Genomic DNA, 23,577 nt, shown 5'->3' on the forward strand with positions numbered 1-23,577 from the left:
ATTGCCAGACGTGCAACTCAGATCAGATATCTGACATGCTAGAAATCTCAATTCGGTCGCCGAGTGCTCGGCGAGCCGGTCGGATGGAGTTGTTGAGTAGTTCACACATAGCGACTGAGTGCCGAGTTTTGAGTTTTGAGCGAAAATCAGGGCAAAGATCGTGTAGGGTGAACTACGCATGAGATGTGTAAAAACTCCATCGGCATTGCTGTGTCTTATTCACACATACTAGCACAACACACACTAACACACCAGTGTCACTGCAGTGCTGAGAATGACCCACCACCTAAATAATACCTGCTCTGTAGTGGTCCTGACCATTGAAGAACAGCATGAAAGGGGGCTAACAAAGCATGCAGAGAAACAGATGGACTACATTCAGTAATTGTAGAACTACAAAGTGCTTCTATATGGTAAGTGGAGCTGATAAAATAGACAGTAAGTGTAGAAACAAGAGGTGGTCATAATGTTATGGCTGATCGATGTATGTAAATACTGTATGACAAATAAAGGCATTCTATTTTACTAGTTATTTTTGGTTAGATGAAACAGGAGGGCCCTTTGCAGACACAGAAAAGCATACTAAACAGGAAGTAACGGGGAGGTTTTAACCAAGGTCTCTATGACCTTGAAGCTGTACTGCAATCAGACTACCTGCTAAACCACGGTGTGTAGCTGGTTTTAAAATAATAAGCATAATTCATTTTAATTAGGTTGACTATTTCTACAGTCCACACAACAGTAAACAGTAAACTTTACCTAAGAAATACCTACAATTATATAAAATCTCAAACATCTAAAGCTCATTCGTCTTTCACACCAGTCTGTTGCATGCATAGCCACTCTGTTGTCCATGGCTACAGTTCATGCCTCTGGTATTTCCAGAGAATCTCAGGGGAGGTGCGTGGGAGCCCCAGACGGGAAGAGGGGAATCAAACAAGTGAGTGGATAACCGTTAAGATATACTCAAAGGTGTGACGTGAAGGCTGAACTGTGACCGTCCACTCACACTCATGACAGACCCATAGTTGGACGGGAAAGCATTTCTAAATTTGTAGTATCCAGGCCTGCCTGCCTGCCTGCGTGAGACACTCAGCCAAACTATACATTCAACCCACTGGCTACAGTGACTCACAATAATAGGCGGCTGAACTGTATCAAATTAGGGTCATTAACAGTCTGACCACAAATGTGTGTTTGTTTTTCTGTGCCGATGATAAAGACTTGTTCATGGCAGTGAATGGTTTTCATATTGTGTAATGGAACACAAAGGCAAAAATACAAAGTCATAAACCAGCATGGGACTTTTTGTGTGGGCTAAGAATTAAAATTTGCAATAGAGGCCACAGCCAAGCTTGTTTTTTTTTTTTTTGGGCCTTTTTGTAGGTTATTTTTACATTTTTAACACAAACTATTAGATTAGGTATTTTATTTAATCAAATTGTACTTTTTACTGTGGTGAATTCAGTGGGAGCCTAGTGGGTTGAGCTTTGGGCTATCAATCAATTAATTGTCAGTTCAAATCCAGGCCCGCTATGCAGCCACTGTTGGGTTCTTGAGCAAGGCCCTTAACCCTGTCCGCTTCAGGGGTGCGGTACAATGGCTGACCCTGCGCTCTGACCCCAGCTTCCAAACAAACTGGAATATGCGGGAATAGAATGTCATTGTACTGTACACATGTACACCGATCAGCCTTAACATTACAACCACCTCCTTGTTTCTACACTCACTGTCCATTTTATCAGCTCCACTTACCATATAAAAGCACTTTGACGTTCTACAGTTACTGACTGTAGTCTATTTGTTTCTCTACATACTTTTTAGCCTGCTTTCACCCTGTTCTTCAATGGTCAGGACCCCCACAGGACCACCATAGAGCAGGTATTATTTAGGTGGTGGATCATTGTCAGCACTGCAGTGACACTGACATGGTGGTGGTGTGTTAGTGTGTGTTGTGCTGGTATGAGTGGATCAGTCACAGCAGCACTGATGGAGTTTTTAAATATTGTGTCCACTCACTGTCCACTCTATTAGACACTCCTACCTAGTTGGTCCACCTTGTAGATGTAAAGTCAGATACGATCGCTCATTTATTGCTGCTGTTTGAATTGGTCATCTTCTAGACCTTCATCAGTGGTCACAGGATGCTGCCCACAGGTCGCTGTTGGCTGGATGTATTTTTTTATAAGGAGGTGGTTTTAATGTTATAGCTGATTGGTGTATATGTACATATATGACAAATTAAGGCATTCTTCTTTACTTGCTTTTCATTTAGCATGGAAGACTACATGTTTACATTTTTGAACAGTACAAATGTGGGTGGGGCGCTCGAGGCTACCGGGTTTAAACACATTAGCCCACAACTGCTGAGATCTCAATAGCCAGGCATCTACAGGGATATAATTGGCTATGACTGAGGGAGGGCGGGCTACTACAGGGATTCCTTATTCTGCTGGCTGGTCAATGGCATTTGCACAAAGATGGGGAATATTGGAGATCATTGCATGACTGTCCATACACGATACTGATCCTGTGGGAACCTGCCTCGTGCAGATGGAAAAAAGCAGTTGGCTACTACCCACGTGTGTCAGAGGAGGACGTGTGTTAGCTACAGCCAGCCCTTTTTGGTTTGGGTGGGAGTCTGCAGCACTAGAGGACAAACAACTGGGTACAACTAGATATGATCTGGGAGATGAAGGGAAAAAAGCATAAATAGAATTAAAAAAAATAGGAGTTTTTCTTTTTCTTCATCAAACATATGCTAGATATACTTTGACCACATTGTTTGAATATTTGTGTTTCCCAGGTGGTTTCCAATATTGCTTTTTTCTAGTATTAAAAAAACGATTTTGACTTCACAAAATATCTAGAGTACCTGTGGAATGTCTAAGTTCTGAGGAATCTGATACCAGGACATTACCAGCAGGTCCTTCAGCTTTTGTATGTTGCAAGGTGGATTTATCAACCTCATAATCCTGGTCAGGGTTGTGATGGGTCCAGTCCCACTTTGAAACACTAGGCGCAAACCAGAAATACAAAATACACAGATAGCCAAAACATTAGAACCACTTATCCTTAGAGAACAGCTCTAATCCACTGCAATTTTGACTTCATAGGATATCTAAAGTACTTGTGGAATGTCTAAGTAATGTGAAATCTGGTACCAGGACATTACCAGCAGGTCCTTCAGCTTTTGTATGTTGCAGGGTGAATTAATCAACATTTTAATCTTGGTCGGGGTTGGACCCAGTTCCACTGGGAAACACTAGGCGTAAACCAGAAATATCCTCGCCAGGGTGCCAATCTACTGCAGGGCTTTAGACCCTCTTTTCCAGATATAGTCAGTTATGTCTGTGTAGACGCCTGACCTGCCAGTAGCACCAGTTTGTACACCTCAGTGGTTATCAGTACACCAGTGTTCTCAGTGGTTGTGGGTTAGCATATTTAAGAGCTGTACCACCCGAGTGCCTGGAGTAGTTTAAGAACCAAAACAGAACTCCACAACTAACCTGAAAGAACTTGATGTGTTTTTGGTAGGCCAACATTAGGGAGATATTAGGGACATTAGGGAGATAAAATCTTGATGGAAACAATTCATTGTATTTTTAAAGCAGTTCTAAGCAGTCACAGCAATTTGCTTTTGTATTTGATCTTATTCGAAAATTTATGTTTCTCTTCAAATTGATAGAAGTGCTATGATGTGACAGTTATGATATAAATCACTGGTTATAAATATAGATCACAAAGACAGGAAAGGAGGGTATTGAAGGGGAGAGTAGAGTAGGCCAAAATTCTAATCTGCTACAGATCATCTTAGATTTTAATGGCATAACATAAACTTTAAAGACCGCTAGACGTAGGAGCAGAAATACACTCACATTACACATACATTATTTTGCCTACACTTCTCAAGATTTGCTATAACTTGCTTGCAAATTGGTAATTTATAGTTGTCTAGAAAATACCATGTCATGCTAATGACCCAGGTTAAACCAGGCTACTCTTTAGACTTTTACCTCCACTTGAACCCTGTTATTGACAACGACTCACTGTAATTACAGCTTTAATTAAAATATAAAGTGAAACGCCTCAGGAGTGTGACTAAGTCTTGGCAGGTTCTGACTTTACACAGGGCTTAGTTGCTGCGCTCCTCATACTCTGCTGTCCCCACTGTTTCTACACCACTACACCAACACTATGGTTAAAACATGCCACCTGTACATTACTAACAGTGTGTAATTAAATCTGTTGCTGTATCAACACTTATACCTGCCCTGTTTTGTAAGAGATAAGTTAAATGGGAAACATACTACAGATGAACATGGCCAAGATTTCAGGAAGGTATATGTCAGAATTTTAAAGCTAATCTCTTTTCCTGTAATTATTATTATTATTATTATACATTTTATTTAATGGCACCTTATATGACACTTAAAGTCACCTTACATCACAAAATCAGTAATAAAACATATACATTTAATAAGCAAAATCAACATCATTAAAATGAAAAATCCACTAGATCAATTCTTTACTATTTTATAACCATGATATAAGTAGATTAATTATCAATCAGAATTTGTGTTGTAATTAGGAGGCACACTACACAATTGGTTAAGCAAACACTAGTGTGAAGTATTTCCAAAATTAGGTACATTAAGTGACATTAAATACAAAAACACACATAATGCAAAAAACACCACTATAGGACAATATGCTACATAAAAAAAACACACCAAATAAAACAAACATGGAACTAAACTATTGGCTAAAATGTTGTGCTAATGTTATGATAAACTTGTTATGCTAAAGACTAAGCTAACCCCTATGCTAAATGCTCCCTTTCTAATGCCTAGTTCACACTACATGATTTTTGCCCTGATTTTCGCTCGGCAACTGGCTAGATTTACCGGCTCGGGAGCAATTCGGTGTTTGCTCAGTGATCGAAACTCCAGCGTTGCATTGCAAAAAATATTTATTAACCTCCAACTCACTACAGAACAATCCAAGCCAAATCCACTCAGATTCAATTATTTTTCCTCTTTGATTTTACGCTGCACATCAGCGCACAAACTTTGATCTCACTACTTGTTGACGTGCATTTTTGGACGCGGTATCATTAAACCCCTCGTCACTTCTTGCGATTCCAGTTGGTGATAGATGGTGTAGTGTGAAACCCCCTATCGCCGATCAGTCGTGTAATGTGAAAGCCACACCGACTTGAAAGACTCCCGGTTACAAGAGATCCAGTTGTGTAGTGTGAACTGTACAGCGACCTGACGACTTGGAAAGTCGTGTAGTGTGCACTTGGCATAAGCTGAAGGCTAAACAGAAATACAAGATTAAAGAAGGGCTAGAAAATCACTGAAACCAGAAAACATTGTTAAGTTTGTTAATGAGCAGTAGATCAAGTAGCAAGGAAAACTGGCCGAACAAGAAAAATATTCACAAGACAAGTTTGATCTTGCCTAAAAGTTATTAGATTAGATTAAATAAGTTTTTTACATAAAAAATGACATTTCTTTCCATTAAATAAGCGTACAGCTTTAAATAAGTACTACGTTTTGCAATTAACGCTGTATATGAAATGAAAATCAAATAAAAAAGAACATATGTTTATTACATTTATAGCTTTGATTTTCCTCTCCACTGTAGGTGATGGGTGTGGGCACACTGTTCTGAGTCCCAAGAGTGGCACCATTGCTTCACGGAATTATCCAGGTACCTACCCCAACCAAACACAGTGTGTGTGGAATTTAAAAGTTCCAGCAGGATTTACGCTGCACCTCACCTTTGGGGATTTTGACCTGGAGTGGAGCAAGGACTGCAGAGCTGGCTCTCTCACCATTACTGACAAAAGCAGAACCATCAATATGGGTAAGATGTTTATTATTTCTCTTTTTATACACAGTAAAACACACATCGGCTGTAGGAGAACTGCACTTAAAGCGTGTCTACTGAGTACAGTAAGAAATATTACTGTCAAATAGGGTCTTACAAAATGGTAATAACTCGCTTGCAACAAGATATATTATTTATTACCAGGTGTTGTTGGTTAAGACCTACAGCTGGTCGACTGTTAGAATGTTTTCCATGATAAATATCTTTTTTTTGTAAAAAATAGTCTCCAAAATCTGTACCTTAAAGCTCGTTTGTTGTTGATCACATTAACAAAACACTGAGGTTAAGGGATAATTCATATTTTGGCTTTTAATTAATAGTATATAAAAGAATGCCTTTATTTGTCATATACAGTACAACGAAATTCTTTCTTCGCATGTCCCAGCTTGTTTTGGAAGCTGTGGTCAGAGCGCAGGGTAAGCCATTGTACGGCGCCCCTGGAGCAGACAGGGTTAAGGGCCTTGCTCAAGGGCCCAACAGTGGCTGCATGGTAGAGCAACCTTTCAGATGGTAGCTCACAGGATCTGGGTTTCTTGTAGTTACTGGATTTCTTCCAACTTGTGACCTCAGCATAAGAGTCATTTTTTTAAATGCATTTTCTCCCCATTTTCCTCCCGATTTAGTGCACTCAATTTTGTCTTCCGTTGCTGAGAGATACCAGATTGCATCCGAGGAGAGCACGTCACTGTACACGACTCTTTCGACACGAGCACAGCCCTCCTCTTCTCGCCCCTGCATTCTGCACAGGCGTCTCTTCCGCCAGTCAGGGTCCTTACACAGCGTATGAAGACCCACCCACCCACCCACAAATAGTCCGGCCCCCACCCTGCAGATACGGTGGCCAATTAGTATCTGCTGCAGGCACTGCCAATTATGCCCGCTAGATGGCGCCCAGCCGACCAGTGGCAACACCGAGTTTCGAACCGGAGAGTTCAGAAACTCGGTGCGGGGCTGCTCAGGTGGCGCAGCGGTAAAAACACACGCTGTTCACCAGAGCTGAGATCTCGAATACATCGTATGGAATCTTGGCCACATGAACAACGATTGGCCTGTTGTTCAGATAGGGACGGGATTAAGCCAGATGTGGGCTCTCTCTCAGATTAGTGCAATTATGACATCTGCTGGCTGGTTGGTGGCACCTGCACGGAGATAGGAAAGGAGTGCGGTAGAGGGTGTGGCTCTCCGTACACAGCGCTGTACTGCACTGCACTTGTCAAGTGTAGGTGATAAGATGTTCGATTGCTGTGCACGTGTCGGAGGGGGCGTGGAGCAGCCTCGTCCTCCCCAATCAGGAGCAGGGACCAGCATTAGTGAGAGGATGATTGACGAGCAGAAATTGGATGCGCTAAAAGTGGGAGAAAAAAAGAAACTCTGTGCTGGTGTGCAAGCGGAATATCCCGCTGTGCCACCTGGGTGCCATAAGAGTAATTTTTTTACCTTGACAATGTGTTCAAACTTGACAAGACACTACTTTTCCACATACTTTTAATATATGCAGTCAGCTACTGCACACATGTTGGAGGGGGCGTGTGTTAGTCACGGCTCTCCTCGGTCAAGAGTGAAGGTTGACATTAGTAGAGAGGAAGCAAAATGCAGGGGAATTGGACATGACTAGATTGTGGGGGAAATTGGGAAAAATGCAAAAAAAGAAACTACTGTTCCACATACGTTTAATATGTGCATTCCTATTAGTATGGACAGAGATTAGTAGGCCATTTACACCGACCAGGCATAATGTTATGACCACTGACAAGTAAAGTGAATAACACTGATTATCTCTTCATCACAGCACCTGTTAGTGGGTGGGATATATTAGGCAGCAAGTGAACATTTTATCCTTGGAGTTGATGTGTTAGAAGCAGGAAAAATGAACAAGTGTAAGAATTTGAGCGAGTTTGATAAGGGCTAAATTGTGATGGTTAGACGACTGGGTCAGAGCATCTCCAAGACTGCAGCTCTTGTGGGGTGTTCCCGGTCTGCAGTGGTCAGTATCTATCAAAAGTGGTCCAAGGAAGGAACAGTGGTAAACAGGCGACAGGGTCATGGGTGCATTGAGACTCAAGACTCATTGATGCACGTGGGGAGCGAAGGCTGGTCCGTATGGTCTGATTGAACAGACGAGCTACTGTAGCTGAATTTGCTGAAGAAGTTAATGCTGGTTCTGATAGAAAGGTGTCAGAATCTGTTAAATCGAGGTTCCACTGTTTTTTAACACTTCTATACAGATAGATTAACTTAATTAGTCTTGGGCTTGAAATTGCATACTGATTTAATATGCATATTTTTCTAGCTTTTTATTGGGTTGTGTTCTCAACCTGAGGATGTTTTGCAGATAAAAATTTACAATCCAGTCTATTCACAGCAGCAGAAATAGTTACACCACCTAATATATTGTTGTTATTAGGAAATTCCAGGCAGACTACTTCATGCTGTTCTCTAGCCATTATAAAGCTTGTAACAAGATCTATCATATACACCAATCACCCATAACATTAAAATCACCTCCTTGTTTCTACACTCACTGTCCATTTTATCAGCTCCACTTATAATTTAGAAGCACTTTGTAGTTCTGCAATTACTGACTGTAGTCCATCTGTTTCTCTGCATGCTTTGTTAGCCCCCTTTCATGCTGTTCTTCAATGGTCAGGACTCTCCCAGCACCACTACAGAGCAGGTATTATTTGGGTGGTGGATCATTATCAGCCCTGCAGTGACACTGACATGGTGGTGGTGGTGAGTTAGTGTGTGTTGTGCTGTTATGAGTGGATAAGACACAGCAGCACTGCTGGAGTTTTTAAACACCTCACTGTCACTGCTGGACTGAGAATAGTCCACCAACCAAAAATATCCAGCAAAATATACAGCGCCCTGTGGGCAGCGTCCTGTGACCACTGATGAAGGTCTAGAAGATGACCAACTCAAACAGCAGCAATAGATGAGCGATCGTCTCTGACTTTACATCTACAAGGTGGACCAACTAGGTAGGAGTGTCTAATAGAGTGGACAGTGAGTGGACATAGTATTTAAAAACTCCAGCAGCGCTGCTGTGTCTGAGCCACTCATACAAAACACACACTAACACACCACCACCATGTCAGTGTCACTGCAGTGCTGAGAATCATCCATCACCTAAATAATACCTACTCTGTGGTGGTCCTGTGGGGGTCCTGACCATTGAAGAACAGCATGAAAGGGGGTTAACAAAGCATGCAGAGAAACAGATGGACTACAGTCAGTAATTGTAGAACTACAAAGTGCTTCTATATGGTAAGTGGAGCTGATAAAATGGACAGTAAGTGTAGAAACAAGGAGGTGGTTAGAATGTGTAAGAAACTGTCTCCAAAATGTGTACCTTAAAGCTGTACCACAATTAGTTGTTAATCACATTAACAAAACACTGAAGTTAAGGGATAATTCATATTTTTAGTTTCTGTAGATAAAACTCAGTCTAAAACAATCCAGTCTATTCAAAGCAGCCAGTGAGGCGCTACTACTCAATAGTTACACCAGCTAATATATTTTTGTTATTAGCAAATTCCAGACATACTACCTCATGCTGTTCTGTAGCCATTATCAAGCTATGTGCCCACACAGGCATGCTGCATACCACTCAGCAGCAGGTATGTAATAGGATTATGTAGCGCCTCTCTTTACAAAATATTGGCAACACCAAGTGAGAATGAGCTTGATAGTAATAGATTTAGTCAAGAATTAGGCTGATTGTTATTTAACAGCATGTATCATCTAATATAGAATGCTTATTGTTAGCACTTTGATATGTGAGAGTTGAACAGTATGAGCCCCGGACTGCAGGTGCATATGTTTTTTTCTGCACTGTGTATATTGTATTGTTCGCACTTGTGTTCTGTGTTGCACCCTGGTTCTGGAGGAATGTTGGTTCATTTCAGTATGTGCTTGTACTGTATATAGCTAAAACTATAAACTATAAAGCCTCTTGAACTTGAACTGATATTTTAACAAAAGCAGTTTTGTGGCAGTTAAACATTCACAAACTGCCTCAAAAAAGAGAAACTTTGTTTACAAGCCTAAGCTTACTGACTGGGACAGATGACACTGGGTGTGTTCGAAAACCTAGTGATCTCTCTACATAGACAGCGTTTTACGTCATCCTACGCACGTTCCCGAGAAGTAGACTGTCCGAAGTCCTAGATGCCTTAATATGCTCACTACTAAGGTATCTTAAAATTTAAACGCTATTTTGACTCAAGAACGAGTGAGCATCCGATGCTGCCTAAGCGGCGAAGGCAATCCCAGCATTCAATGCGGCACAGCTTTTCTCACAGAAAAATAAAAAACATGGCGGACGATGAGGAGAAATGAACGAGTTATTTTCAAACGTAAATAAATGATTATTGATTTTTAATTAGTTTTGACTTGCACAAGTGTGATTTATTTGCAAGTTCGGGCTTGTCATCGAATTTAACCGTTTTTGATACACGAAGGGGGATGTTAGTTGACATGCTGGCACGTTGTGCCACCTCATCCCATTGGTTTGAATGGCTTGAGGCTAACTGTGTTAGCTTAGTTAGCGAAAACTGATGGAATCGCTGTCTAAGTAGTGCGTTAGAATAATCTGCCTTATGAGTCAATGACTTATTAGAATCCTCTCTACTTAGGCAGCTGCCTATGTAGGCAGTAAGTCAGCAAGGTGGCTCACTAGGTTTTCGAACACACCCATTGTTATTAATGAATAGTTATTAACAGCATTTAATAATGTTTCACTCAAGCCGCTCAGGTGGCGCAGCAGTAAAATGCCCTACCACACCAGAGCTGGGTTTTAGAATACATCGTATTGAAACTCAGCTCTGCCACCCGGCAGGGCGGCTGCATAAACAGCGATTGGCTGTTGTTCATAGGGCTAGGGGCAAGCTGGATCATGGGTCCTCATAACTGGTGCAATTACGACCCCTGCTAGCTGATTGATGGCACCTGCACAGGCCTAAGGAATAATGTTCATCAGGGTGTGGCTCTCCGTGCACAGTGCTGATCGGTATATATGAACTCGACTCGAGCAGGTGAAAAATGCAGTCTGTACTGAGCATGTGTCTGAGGGGGCGTGTGTCAGTTAAGAAGTGTCCTCAGCCAGCGGTGGAGGGTTGAATCAGTGGAGGATGCAATCAGGGTAATTGGATACGACTAGATTAGGAGAGAAAATTGGGGGGAAAGGTTGGAAAAAAAATAGAAAATAAAAAAAAACAAGTTTCACTCAATAAAATAACCACCTCTATAAGTCAGTTTTTACATCAACTGTATTGCATAGGCTTTACAAGAATGTTGGCAGAGCTGTCACCCAAAAACCTTCCGTATCAAAAGCCAATCTGTGAAAGACTTAGGACTTAGTTAAATTAACACAAAATCTAGATCCCTAAGCAATGAAAAAATTAATTTTTGAATGAATTTACTTCCTATTACTTCATCATATTTTTTATATGTGATGGAATGGCGACCTGTCTGGGGTGTTTCCTGCCTTTTGCCCAGTGAATTAGACCCATTGCAACCCTGACCAGGATAAAGCGGGGGTTAAACAGACAATGAACAAGAATGAACAAATTAATGGGAAGTTGTAGCCTAAGGGTTAAGGTACTGGACTAGTAATGAAAAGGTTGCTGGTTCAAGCCCCACCCCTGCCAGGTTGCCACTGCCATTGAGCAAGGCCTTTAACCCTCAATTGCTAAGACAGTATACTGTCACGGTACTGTAAGTCGCATTGGATAAAAGCGTCTGCTAAATGTTGAAAATGTACATGAATGAATATTCCCTATATATTGATAGATTTATGTTTAAAGGAAGCAAACCATTTTATTAACATAGGCAGTGATCTGGTCAGAATCATGATTGAATAATTAACAGGAACAGTAAAAATAACATATTTTTATAAAAACCATTTACCAAATGATGTTCCCATATTTCATAATTGTGATGCCCTAATACGCATTTAAACAAAGAAATGGTTTGATTGACACCAGCATGAAGTCAAACTCTGTCTATGGCCTTTCCAATTACTAGATTTAAATCTATACCTCCTTCATCACATTAAAAAATTATATTATGGGCCGCTCAGGTGGCGCAGCGGTAAAAAGAAACGCGCTGCAACCAGGGCTGGATTCTGAGAACGTGGTATCGAATCCAGCCTTGCTTTACCGGTTCGAAGCTGAGTGGCTATATGAGCAACGATTGGCCGGTTGCTCATATGGGGGGTGGGACAAAGAACCGGATGTGGGTCTCTCTCTGTCAGAATGCGATTGCGTTCTCTGCCAGCTGATTGGAGGCGCTTACACAGAGATGGAAGAGGGTGCCCTTAGGGTGTGTCTCTCCGCATGCAATGCTAGGTGGCGCCAAACTCGTCAATGTGTGGGTGGCAAAGATGCATCTGGCTGCTGCTCGTGTTTCGGAGGGGATACGGGTTAGCTTCAATCACCTCCGTCAGGGCAGGGTTCGGCATAGACAGAGAGGAAGCACGATGCTAATTGAACAATTGGATGCGCTAAAAGGGGAGAAAAAAGGGTAAAAATTAAAACATTTTAAAAATTATATTATAAAATGTAATAATGTAGTATTATTTTATATCACGAGGGATCTTCAAACAGTTCCGGACTTTAATATTTGAGTGTGGGAGGAGTAGTAATTGGTCGTGTCAGAGAGAGAGCTTATAGTCCGGATTTAGCACCATCTGATTTCCACCTTTTTGGATGCTCAAAGAAGCTTTAAGGGGAAGAAGATTTTCATGTGATGATGATGTGAAAGCAGCGGTGCATCAGTGGCTATGTGCGCAACCAGAAAGATTTTTTGCTGATGGCAATAAAAAGTTGGAACTACGCTGTAAAAAAGAATCCTCATATAATAGCATTCTGTATATTTGTAAAACAAATATATATTTTTGGTATGAGCTTTCCAACAGTACTGAAGCTGTTCTAGAGAGTCCTATTCCATCTAAAAGAAATGTGAAACATTTTTCTAATAGTATGTTCACCATGCATACAGTAAATCAATGCAGGACATAGCAAAGTAAAGAGATTTTGTGATAGGTATTGGCTGTCTGTGATTTTTTTTTTTTGCAGCAGGAGCCCTAAACCAGTTTGTTCATACATTTTGTTGAATAGTTCTAATCATGTTCTTAATGAGTCAGAAACTTTCTCTACAAATTGTACCCTGTAACTTGTGCTGGGTATGTTGGTTCAAAAGTTGGATTACTAAAGGTGTGTTTAAATTGTGCAAACTGGATAATTAGCAAGCAGACAGTAACAATATTATATGCTGTGTGTGTTGTGCAGGTCCCATGTGTGGGCAGCTGGCTGCCTCAGACAGGACAGTCCCAGTGAACAGTAGTGAAGTAACAGTGCGCTTTGTATCCGGTACTCACCGCTCTGGACGAGGCTTCCTGCTGTCATACTCAACCCATCAACACTCAGGTACCACACTCACTTTACACCTGCTACCTTTCATTTTGGTCAACTTTGGCCTAGATATTTTGGATTGATGTGCCCTTACCACCTTCAAATATTGTGGCATCGGCTCACTCAAAGGACAAGACCAGAGGATCATTTTTTGCTCTTTCAGTGAACGGGGTGGAGCAGAAGTCTATTCTGAAATTGAATTAACACTGAACACAGGGCCAAGCCCACTATAACCAACATACCACATGTAAACAGTAACTCAGCACACATTCACATACCTCGACACAACAGACATCAACCATTACGTACCACTACATACATCACTGCAATTCATTCCCAAGCATCTACAAGCACAATTCACGTTCACGGATCCATTTAATTACATTATTTAGTGAGTGGTGTGGTGCATCCTGAGAGATGCCATGATAACCCCCCAGCTTGCACAAGAGTGACGCACAGCATTCCATGACACCAAAATAGCAGCGCCCACTCTTGTTAGCTCTTATTTAGCCAGCCGCTTGCCACAATATCTTTGTCAAACATTTTATTGTGTTTACAAATTTGAGTTTACTCAAATGTGGTGGCTTGGTGGGTAGCACTGTCGCCTCACAGCAAGAAGGTCCTGGGTTCTGATTTCCTCCCACAGTCCAAAGACATGCAGTCAGGTCAACTGGAGATACTAAAGTCCCCCTAGCTATAAATGTGTGTATGTGTGTTTGCCCTGTGGTGGACTGTTGACCTGTCCATACAGGGTGTTTCATACCTTTCATTCAGTGAATCTGACCCACCGTGACCCTGAGTAGGATAAAGCGGTGGTAAAACAGACAATGAATGAATGAATATTCAAATGTAGAAAGTATTATGTGGATTAATAATAATAATAGTATTATGCTGATAATTAAAAACAAACAACAGGTCACTACAAGAAGCTGCTGGAACATGGGTGACACTGTTCACAGTCAAGTTAGCTTTAGAGGCTGCAGTGCAGAAATTATTCTCATACACCTGCTTTTTAGGAGACCTGTTACAGCAGCAAGCCAGGGATTCCCCATCGGGCCTTCCATCCCTCAGACAATCACATCCAAAATAAAAAATGCTAAATTTTCAATGTATTTGTTTATTTTTTATTTCATTACAGGGCAGTAATACACTCAATACAGGACACCAATCCATCACGGTGCCTTGGCATCCCCCTCAGACATAGCCAATCATGTCTGTATTGAAATGTAGGACCTGATGATAGCACTATTGCGAATTCAAACTCTGGATCCCAACAGTAGTGGGCTAGCATCATTTACCACTGGACCACTCAAGCGTCTAATGTATTAGTTTATTTATTTTTACATTGGATGTGTTTAAAGCATTACATCGCAGAAAAATTGTTGCAGAAATTATTAGATTCTCAGATGTATCTACAATATGAATACAAAATATAATATGCTCTGTAAATATTACAAGAAAAATAACATAATTAAAGAAAGCCAGACTCAGATGGGACCCATCCTACTTGGGTAACCTAGGGGTCATTTGAATGAATTACAATGAGATTAAACAAACATACTAGACCGGTAAAAAATGGTAACGGAGCGTGCAGCTTCTGCAGCTTCCGTGGGCAATAGAAAGTGCCCAGCAGCGCACTGTAGTTTAAAACAACTACATTTCCCTACTACATTTACATGCTCAACGAATATTTGCAACACCTGTGCGCTTTAGTACTATATCAATGCGAGTTCCCAACAGCATAGTTCTGAGTTTTTGATACTCATTGACTGAGCCGGTATGCTATCGGGTATTTCCGAGAGGTATATATTTAGACAAGATATTTATACAAGAGATGGCAAAAGACACTAGCGCTAAAAGAAAAGAAAGATTATAGAGATTAGTTTCGAACGTGAGCAGTGTTGCCAGAGTGATTCGGGGGCTGTTCACGTTCAGTTAGACAAGATCTATTGATGCATTCTCAATAATCCCAGTTCTCAAATCCACAAAGTTGAATTTGTTCATCTGGATACAAAGTTTGGTGTGGAGATACGTTTCGTCACTCATCCAAGTGACTTCTTCAGTCTGAGATGGTGGTGAATGCTTTACAGGTGATCGGTTCCGTATACATATCCCTAACCATTAATTACAATGGCCATGTGTGCTACTTACATATGATTGGGGTGTAGCTGCAGTTGGATGAGTGACGAAATGTATCTCCACACCAAACTTTGAGTCCAGGTGAACTGATTTAACTTTGTGAATTAGACAAGACGTCTCTCCATATTATTAAGGTGCAGCAAGCGCACCGCCGCGATCAGCATGGTCGGGATTCTCCCGCATAGGTATTGTCAATTTTGTTGTGCAGCGCTATAGGTGGAACAATCTTTACCGCTACTGGTATATCTCGGTTGGCAGAATACAGCTCTCGCATTTCTCCGCTTTGTGTTTGAATTCTGGTCTGGGCGATTCTCTGCTACATTAAAGTTCCACAAGCATTACCACACACATAGATATATTCTTTCTCTGCACTTTGGGTCCGATATTTTGCTAGTGAATAATAACCTTAAGCAAATAAAGGCCAACATTTTGATTATTCACCACACGCACACTACTTACAAAAAATAGGTGGCTCAATTGGTAGCACTGTCACCTGAGCAAGAAGTTCCTGGGTTTAATTCAAGATACTGGACTAGTAATCAGAAGGTTGCCAGTTCACTGCCAACTTGCCACTGTTGGGTCCCTGAGCAAGGCCCTTAACCCTCAATTGCTTACACTGTATTTAGTCATAACTGTAAGTCGCTTTAGATAAAAGCGTCTACTAAATGCCGAAAATGTAAATGTAAATAAGGGCATGGGTTCAAGCCCCACCACTGCCAAGTTGCCACTGTTGGGTCCCTGAGCAAGGCCCTTAACCCTCAATTGCTCAAACTGTATTTAGTCATAAATGTAAGTCGCTTTGGATAAAAGCGTCTGCTAAATGCCAAAAATGTAAATGTAAATGTAAATGTATGTGTGAAGTTTGCATGTTCTCCTCATGTCTGCGTGGGTTTCCTCCAGGAGCTCTGGTTTCCTCCCACAGTCCAAAGACATACAAGTGAGGTGAATTGAAGACACAAAATTGTCCATGACTGTGGTTGACATGAAAACTTGAACTGATGAATCTTGTGTAATAATAATTACCTGCCCTGTCATGCAAAAACATGACGTTAAAATCCTAATAACATACAAAAATATCTATTTTTGTATTTGTAGTTTCATAATTTACATGGTATTTTTGCTGTGGTTGTTATTGTGTTGTGACTGACTGTACTATAGTCTGACAAAACCCGACTTGCCTAGTCTTGTTCTCTGAAACATTTTGCACGCTTGTTTACTTCTCAGTAAGATAGGAAGTTTGCAGAAAGGTTGAAATATTAGTCATTTATCTTTAAATAACCATATATGCTATGTTTGATTAGAAAACCTAAAGTAGCAAAAAGTATTACTTGTGCTAAGTATATACACGATCAGCCATAACATTAAAACCACCTCCTTGTTTCTGCACACTGTCCATTTTATCAGCTCCACTTACCATATAGAACTTTGTAGTTATACAATTCCTGACTGTAGTCCATCTGTTTCTCTGCATGCTTTGTTAGCCCCCTTTCATGCTGTTCTTCAATGGTCAGGACTCTCCCAGGACCACCACAGAGCAGGTATTATTTAGGTGGTGGATGATTCTCAGCACTGCGGTGACACTGAAATGGTGGTGGTGTGTTAGTGTGTGTTGTGCTAGTATGAGTGGATCAGACACAGCAGCTCTGATGGAGTTTTTAAATACCGTGTCCACTCACTGTCCACTCTATTAGACACTCCTACCTAGTTGGTCCACCTTGTAGATGTAAAGTCAGAGACAATCGCTCATCTATTGCTGCTGTTTGAGTTGGTCATCTTCTAGACCTTCATCAGTGGTCACAGGACACTGCCCACGGGGCGCTGTTGGCTGTATATTTTTGGTTGGTGGACTATTCTCAGTCCAGCAGTGACAGTGAGGTGTTTAAAAACTCCATCAGCGCTGCTGTGTCTTATCCACTCATACCAGCACAACACACACTAACACACCACCACCATGTCAGTGTCACTGAAGTGCTGAGAATGACCCACCACCCATATAATACCTTCTCTCTGTGGTGGTCCTGTGGGGGTCCTGACCATTGAAGAACAGCATGAAAGTGGGCTAACAAAGCATGCAGAGAAACAGATGGACTACAGTCAGTTATTGTAGAACTTCAAAGTGCTTCCATATGGTAAGTGGAGCTGATAAAATGAACAGTAAGTGTAGAAACAAGGAGGTGGTTTTAATGTCATGGCTGATCGGTGTACATTTACATTCACCATGGCTTGGGAACTGATTCCATTAAGAACAGTATCTCATCACGCTGTGCGGTTGTTAAATAGCCTCAAATGTAAACACAGTTTGCATGCAAAATGATATGTGAAGCATAGGACCTGAGCTTCTTTGTGTGTGCGCTAGTGAGGTGGAAGCATTGGAATGCGGCTGTGTTGCTTCACTGAGCTGAGCAGTGTTTGCTTGGCAAGCAGATCAGCAGGCCTCTATGAACTTGAATAGATAGACAGAGACCTTTCAGACTGGCAAACACTAGAGGGCTGGGCAATAGCCATGTACCCCTGAGTCTGTTCCTCAGTTGGATTTCTCGAAAACCGATTGATGTGACAAATAGTGTAGTTATTCGCAACCGTCACATGTCCCTTCCGACACATGTGCAGTACCAAATGCATCTTTTCACCTACACAAATTTGGTTCATATGGGGATTTGTTTCGCACACATGGAATCATGCATCGATCTTCCTTATACCCCGTCTGCAGGTGCCATCGATTAGCCAGCAGAGGCCACAGTTGCTGCAGTTATGAGGACCCTAACTCTGATCAGCCATTGTCCTGCCCCTTATAGACACACAGCCTAGATCTGACATTTCGAACTCGTCGGTTTGAAACTCAGCTCTGCCATCCGGCTGGGTTGGGCGCTTACATGAACAACCACTGGCTGTTGTTTATACAGGGTAAGAGCCGGATAGGGACTCCTCATAACTGAGCCAATAACGTCCTCTTCTGGCTGATTGATGCCGCCTAATCAAGGTGTGGCTCTCCATACGCAACACTGATCTGCATGAACTCGCCTCGCGCAGGTAAAAAGATGCTGTCGGCTACTACACGTGTCGGAGGGGGTGTGTGTCAGTCTTGCTTTCCTAAATCAGGTTGGGGATTGGCGTCAGTAGAGAGGAAGGGTAATGCAATTGGGTAATTGGAGTCGGGAGAAAAAGGGGAGAAAATGCATTAACAAAATGTAAAAAAAATAGACACAAAGTCTGTCGTGTATTTGTGTAAGCACCTAGCTGGATGATAGCAGTGCTGGTGGATTAGCGCATTCTACCACTGCGCCACCTGCCACCCCACTTTTTTTTATATACGTATATATTTTATTTATGCATTTTCTCCCCTTTTTCTCCCTTTTAGCGCGACCAATTGCCCGATTGCGACATGCTTCCTCTCCACCAATGCCGATCCCTGCTCTAATTGAGGAGAACGAAGCTAATCCACGCCCACTCCGACACGTGGGCAGCATGCCGTATGCATCTTATCACCTACACTTTGTTGAGTGCAGTGCATCTCAGCACTGTGTACGGAGAGACACACCCTGAGAGCACTCTTTTCTCATCTCTGTGCAGGCACCATCAATCAGCCAGCAGTCGTAATTGCACCAGTCATGAGAGAGAGACCTATCCGGCTTAATCCCACCCAAATCTGAACAACAGGCCAATCGTTGTTCATGTGGCTGCTCAGCCTAGCCGGCAGGCAGAGCTGAGATTCGATACAATGTATTCTTCTATTTATTTATGCATTTTCTTCTGATTTAGCATAGCCAGTTAGTCTTCCGCTGCTAGGGTTTCCAGATTGCGTTCGAGGAGGGTATATTCACCTGCTCCACACCCCCTTGAACACATACGCGGTCCCTTGACCCCTTCTTTTTTTGTCTGTGCTTCAGAGGATTCACACATAAGGCTTTTCCACTTTTGCACAGGCTCCTCGGGCTGCTAACCAAAGTCCTTGCACTACGTTTTGAAGACCCCACCCACTTTATTAGTGCAGGCTTTTTCTGCCCTGCAGACTCGATTGCCAATCGTGCCTGCTAGATAGCGACCAGCTGACCGGTAACAGAGCTGAGATTCGAACCAGGGAACCGGGGAACCAGCTGTGTCCTGTTTTAACTAAAACATCTGCAAATGTGATCCTTTTTGCATCATCATCTGTGGCATTGTTTAATTTTGTGACTGGATTATACATACATTATTTAATGGTTTTAAAAACGTTTAAATATACCAATACTACATAGTACCTTTAAAAACTAATCTATCCCCGTCAGGGTGGAGTCGTTCAGCAAACACCCAGAGTTGCTCAACAAGAAAACAGTGTTTCACTGCATGACCTTGTAGCGACCGTGCACATTCAGTGAGAGGTTTATACACAGAGGAATGTTTAGAGCGCCTCAGTGTGATCCATGATGTGAGCATCTGGTTTCCTGTTTTTGTTTGTTTAAACTCAAGCACCAGTTTTAATGTGTTATGGACTATGCACAGTTCACCCCAGCACACCAATCATTCGTACAGACTGGGAAGTGTGGGTGGCGTGCAGTTTGTGTATAAATAAGATCGCATGTGAAAGATTTTGTATATGTTTGAGCTTACTTGTGATTGATATAGCCGTTGTTTTCCTTTCCTAGACCTCATCTCATGTTTACACCGAGGAAGCCACTTCACCTCCCAGCAGATCAGGTAAGAGGGTTTTCTTTTCCAGCAAAACCTTAAAAGGCATTATGGGAAAATGGTGAGATTTGTCAATGTAGAATGAACTAATAAAAAAGGGTGAGTTTTATTAAGGGCGACACAAGTTATTTTCATTTGTCAATGAGCCCACCTGGCATATACACTGATCAGCCATAACATTAAAACCACCTCCTTGTTTCTACACTGTCAATTTTATCAGCTCCACTTACCATATAGGAGCACTTTGTAGTTCTACAATTACTGACTGTAGTCCATCAATTTCTCTACTTTTTTTCCTGCTTTCACTCTGTTCTTCAATGGTCAGGAGCCCCACAGGACCACCACAGTGCAGGTATTATTTAGGTGGTGGATCATTCTCAGCACTGCAGTGACACTGACATGGTGGTGGTGTGTTAGCGTGAGTTGTGCTGGTATGAGTGGATCAGACACAGCAGCGCTGCTGGAGTTTTTAAATACCGTGTCCACTCACTGTCCACTCTATTAGACACTCCTACCTAGTTGGTCCACCTTGTAGATGTAAAGTCAGAGACGATCGCTCATCTATTGCTGCTGTTTGAGTTGGTCATCTTCTAGACCGTCATCAGTGGTCACAGGACACTGCCTACGGGATGCTGTTGGCTGGATATTTTTGGTTGGTGGACTATTCTCAGTCCAGCAGGGACAGTGAGGTGTTTAAAAACTTCATCACCTCTGCTGTGTCTGATCCACTCATACCAGCACAACACACACTAACACAACATCACCATGTCAGTTCCACTGCAGTGCTGAGAATGATCCACCACCCAAATAATGTAGAGGTGCTTGGAGAGTCCTGACCATTGAAGAACAGCATGAAAGGGGGCTAACAAAGCATGCAGAGAAAAAGATGGACTGCAGTCAGTAATTGTAGAACTACAAAGTGCTTCTATATGGTAAGTGGAGCTGATAAAATGGACAATGTGTGTAGAAACAATGTTAATGTTATGGCTGATCGGTGTAGCTCAGCAGAGGGTTGTGGATTATTCAGCATCATGCCAAACCGCCATGCCATTTATATGGAGGGCATGAAGGCATAGATAACTCATTGTGTCAGTTCCTTGATTCAACAGTCATTGTACATCATTGAGCATTAATTCGCTTCTGGTGGAGGTAAGTCTATACTGTATAATCAAGGTTTCCTCCAAACAGAGTAGCTGGCTTCTCTGGTATTACAGTGACTTTTGGGCCAACATGACTGAACTGGTGTGGACAGGCGGCTTTATGGTCCTTTTTATGAGCGAGTCCCACACATAGATTCTTGCTGAATGCAGGCTGTATGTCAGTGGAGTGGGTGGCCCACTCTTTTTATAGCCGCTCCTGTTTGTTTTTGGGTTTTTTTCAATTATCTGGTTGTCTCACATTGGTGGACAGAGTACCTGGCCCACACACTTCTCATTTGGATTTTGTTTTATGTCCACCATCTCTGTTACGGGCTGCAGATGTTTTTTGTGCATTTTCCTTTGATACTTTTAATAGTTTCCAGTATTTTGACCACCTCTTGCTTTCATCATTACCCTTTTGGTTCTCTTTAGTCACGGTATTGTTCTACCTTGATTAAGCACCCTGCAAGTTTGGCTAATCTTTTATTCTTGCAGGTACAGGATTTCACCTGGTGCCTCTACAGTGAGGCACAAGCCACACTGTTACATATTTTTAAGAATTAATGGTGATGTGTATCATATAACCCACCTGTTTTCCAGTGTGTTCTGTCCTGCGGGCTGCAAGGATGTTGCAGGGGAAATCTGGGGTCGCCATGAGCGGGGCTACCGAGATGTAAGTTGATTATTATATAGGATTTATTACTTAAAAATGTCTTAGTGATCTGAGTACATGTCTACTGATTGTTGCAGTTTATGGTATTGAATAATATGCCTTTTTGTAGACTTCTGTACTGTGCAAAGCTGCAGTCCATGCAGGAGTTATATCAGACCAGGAGGGAGGCATGATCAATGTGACCCAGCACAGGGGCATCACCCTGTATGAGTCAAGCTTTGCCAATGGAGTTCTGTCTAAAATGTAAGTGTGCTCAGATATACACACAGAACGTGTTTCTTGCAAGAGACCTGTTCAAATCTCCAATCCTAATAAAATTAGCATGCAAATGTTCACCCATGTCCTTTGGATTTAATTCAGCTTAATGGACAAATGCAAATGCCTCTCTCACGCTGAAATATCTTCTCTTATACCACAGAGGTTCATTATCAGATAAGAGGCTAATCTTCAACAAAGGTATCTGATTATCATTTCCACAAGCTTTCTAAAATTCAGAACTCTTTGATAATGAAAGGTTATATAATGTTGTTGAGTTATTTTGACAGTCTAACATTAACATGACATTAACACTGTTCTTATGCACTAATTACACTGATTAGGCATAACATTATGACCACTTACCTAATATTGTGTTGGTCCCCCTTTTGCTGCTAAAACAGCCCTGCAACTATGATGCACTGTGTATTCTGACAATTTGAGCTAGTAGCTCTTCTGTTGGATCTGATCACACAGGCCAGCCTTCAGTTCCTTTCTTGGACCACTTTTGATAGATACTGACCTCTGCAGACCGGGAACACCCCACTAGAGCTGCAGTTTTGGAGATGTTCTGATCCAGTCGTCTAGCCATCACAATTTGGCCCTTGTCAAACTCGCTCAAATCCTTACACTTGCCCATTTTTTCTGCTTCTAACACATCAACTTTGAGGATAAAACATTCACTCACTGCCTAATTTATCCCACCCACTAACAGGTGCCGTGATGAAGAGATAATCAGTGTTATTCGCTTCACCTGTCAGTGGTCATAATGTTATGCCTGGTTGGTGTATACTTACTGTTTCACCTGTAATGTCAGAGAATAGAAAAAAAGAAAAACCCTTCATTTTTTTGATGCACCAGCCTGTGAGAGTTCACTAGCAGTGATGACCTACAATGCATCTTCCATGTTGGAGGGTATGAACGAGTTGGGCTGGACATTAGAAGAGGGAACCTCTAGAGGCCAGCTCATACAGTGGAGTGCCAACATCAATGACCAGCAGCCTTGGCTGGAGATTGAGCTTTGGAACCGGAACATCATCACAGGTAAGGAAGCACTAAAAACTGTTTTCTGAGTTTGAGTAGCTGTTAGTGAGTCATTTCTTTCTTTTTTAATTATGCTGGATCAATAGCCTAAATTTATTCTTGTATTTCTAGGGATAAAAACAGCCGGACATCCCAACTTCTACATTGAAACGTTTACTCTGAAGTTCAGCAAAGACCGTAAAACCTGGAAAGTTTACAAGGACACGTTTAGCAAAGAGAAAAAGGTACACAGAGCATTTTAATTGGATTGAATGAACCAAATAACAATACCAGTTTACATTTAGCTTGGCAATAATGGCAAGGCATTCACTTTGTTGTTATGTGTAGACTGAATTCCAACCCCAGCCAC

The 23,577-nt window shown here is 41.8% G+C and overlaps 1 protein-coding gene across 1 annotated transcript in view; it reads left to right on the forward strand.

Annotated features, from left to right (window-relative positions):
• Positions 1–23,577, forward strand: part of si:dkey-34d22.1 (discoidin, CUB and LCCL domain-containing protein 1) — a 41,694-nt gene that overhangs the window by 8,707 nt on the left and 9,410 nt on the right. The window contains exons 2-9 of the mRNA XM_062992154.1: positions 5,653–5,874; positions 13,191–13,328; positions 20,075–20,126; positions 21,857–21,929; positions 22,039–22,172; positions 22,348–22,385; positions 23,046–23,228; positions 23,340–23,452. Coding sequence (XP_062848224.1) covers positions 5,653–5,874; positions 13,191–13,328; positions 20,075–20,126; positions 21,857–21,929; positions 22,039–22,172; positions 22,348–22,385; positions 23,046–23,228; positions 23,340–23,452 — 953 coding nt within the window. The remainder of the gene's footprint in view (positions 1–5,652; positions 5,875–13,190; positions 13,329–20,074; positions 20,127–21,856; positions 21,930–22,038; positions 22,173–22,347; positions 22,386–23,045; positions 23,229–23,339; positions 23,453–23,577) is intronic.

The sequence above is a fragment of the Trichomycterus rosablanca genome, chromosome 3, assembly GCF_030014385.1.
Source record: "Trichomycterus rosablanca isolate fTriRos1 chromosome 3, fTriRos1.hap1, whole genome shotgun sequence".
NCBI classification, from domain to species: domain Eukaryota; kingdom Metazoa; phylum Chordata; class Actinopteri; order Siluriformes; family Trichomycteridae; genus Trichomycterus; species Trichomycterus rosablanca.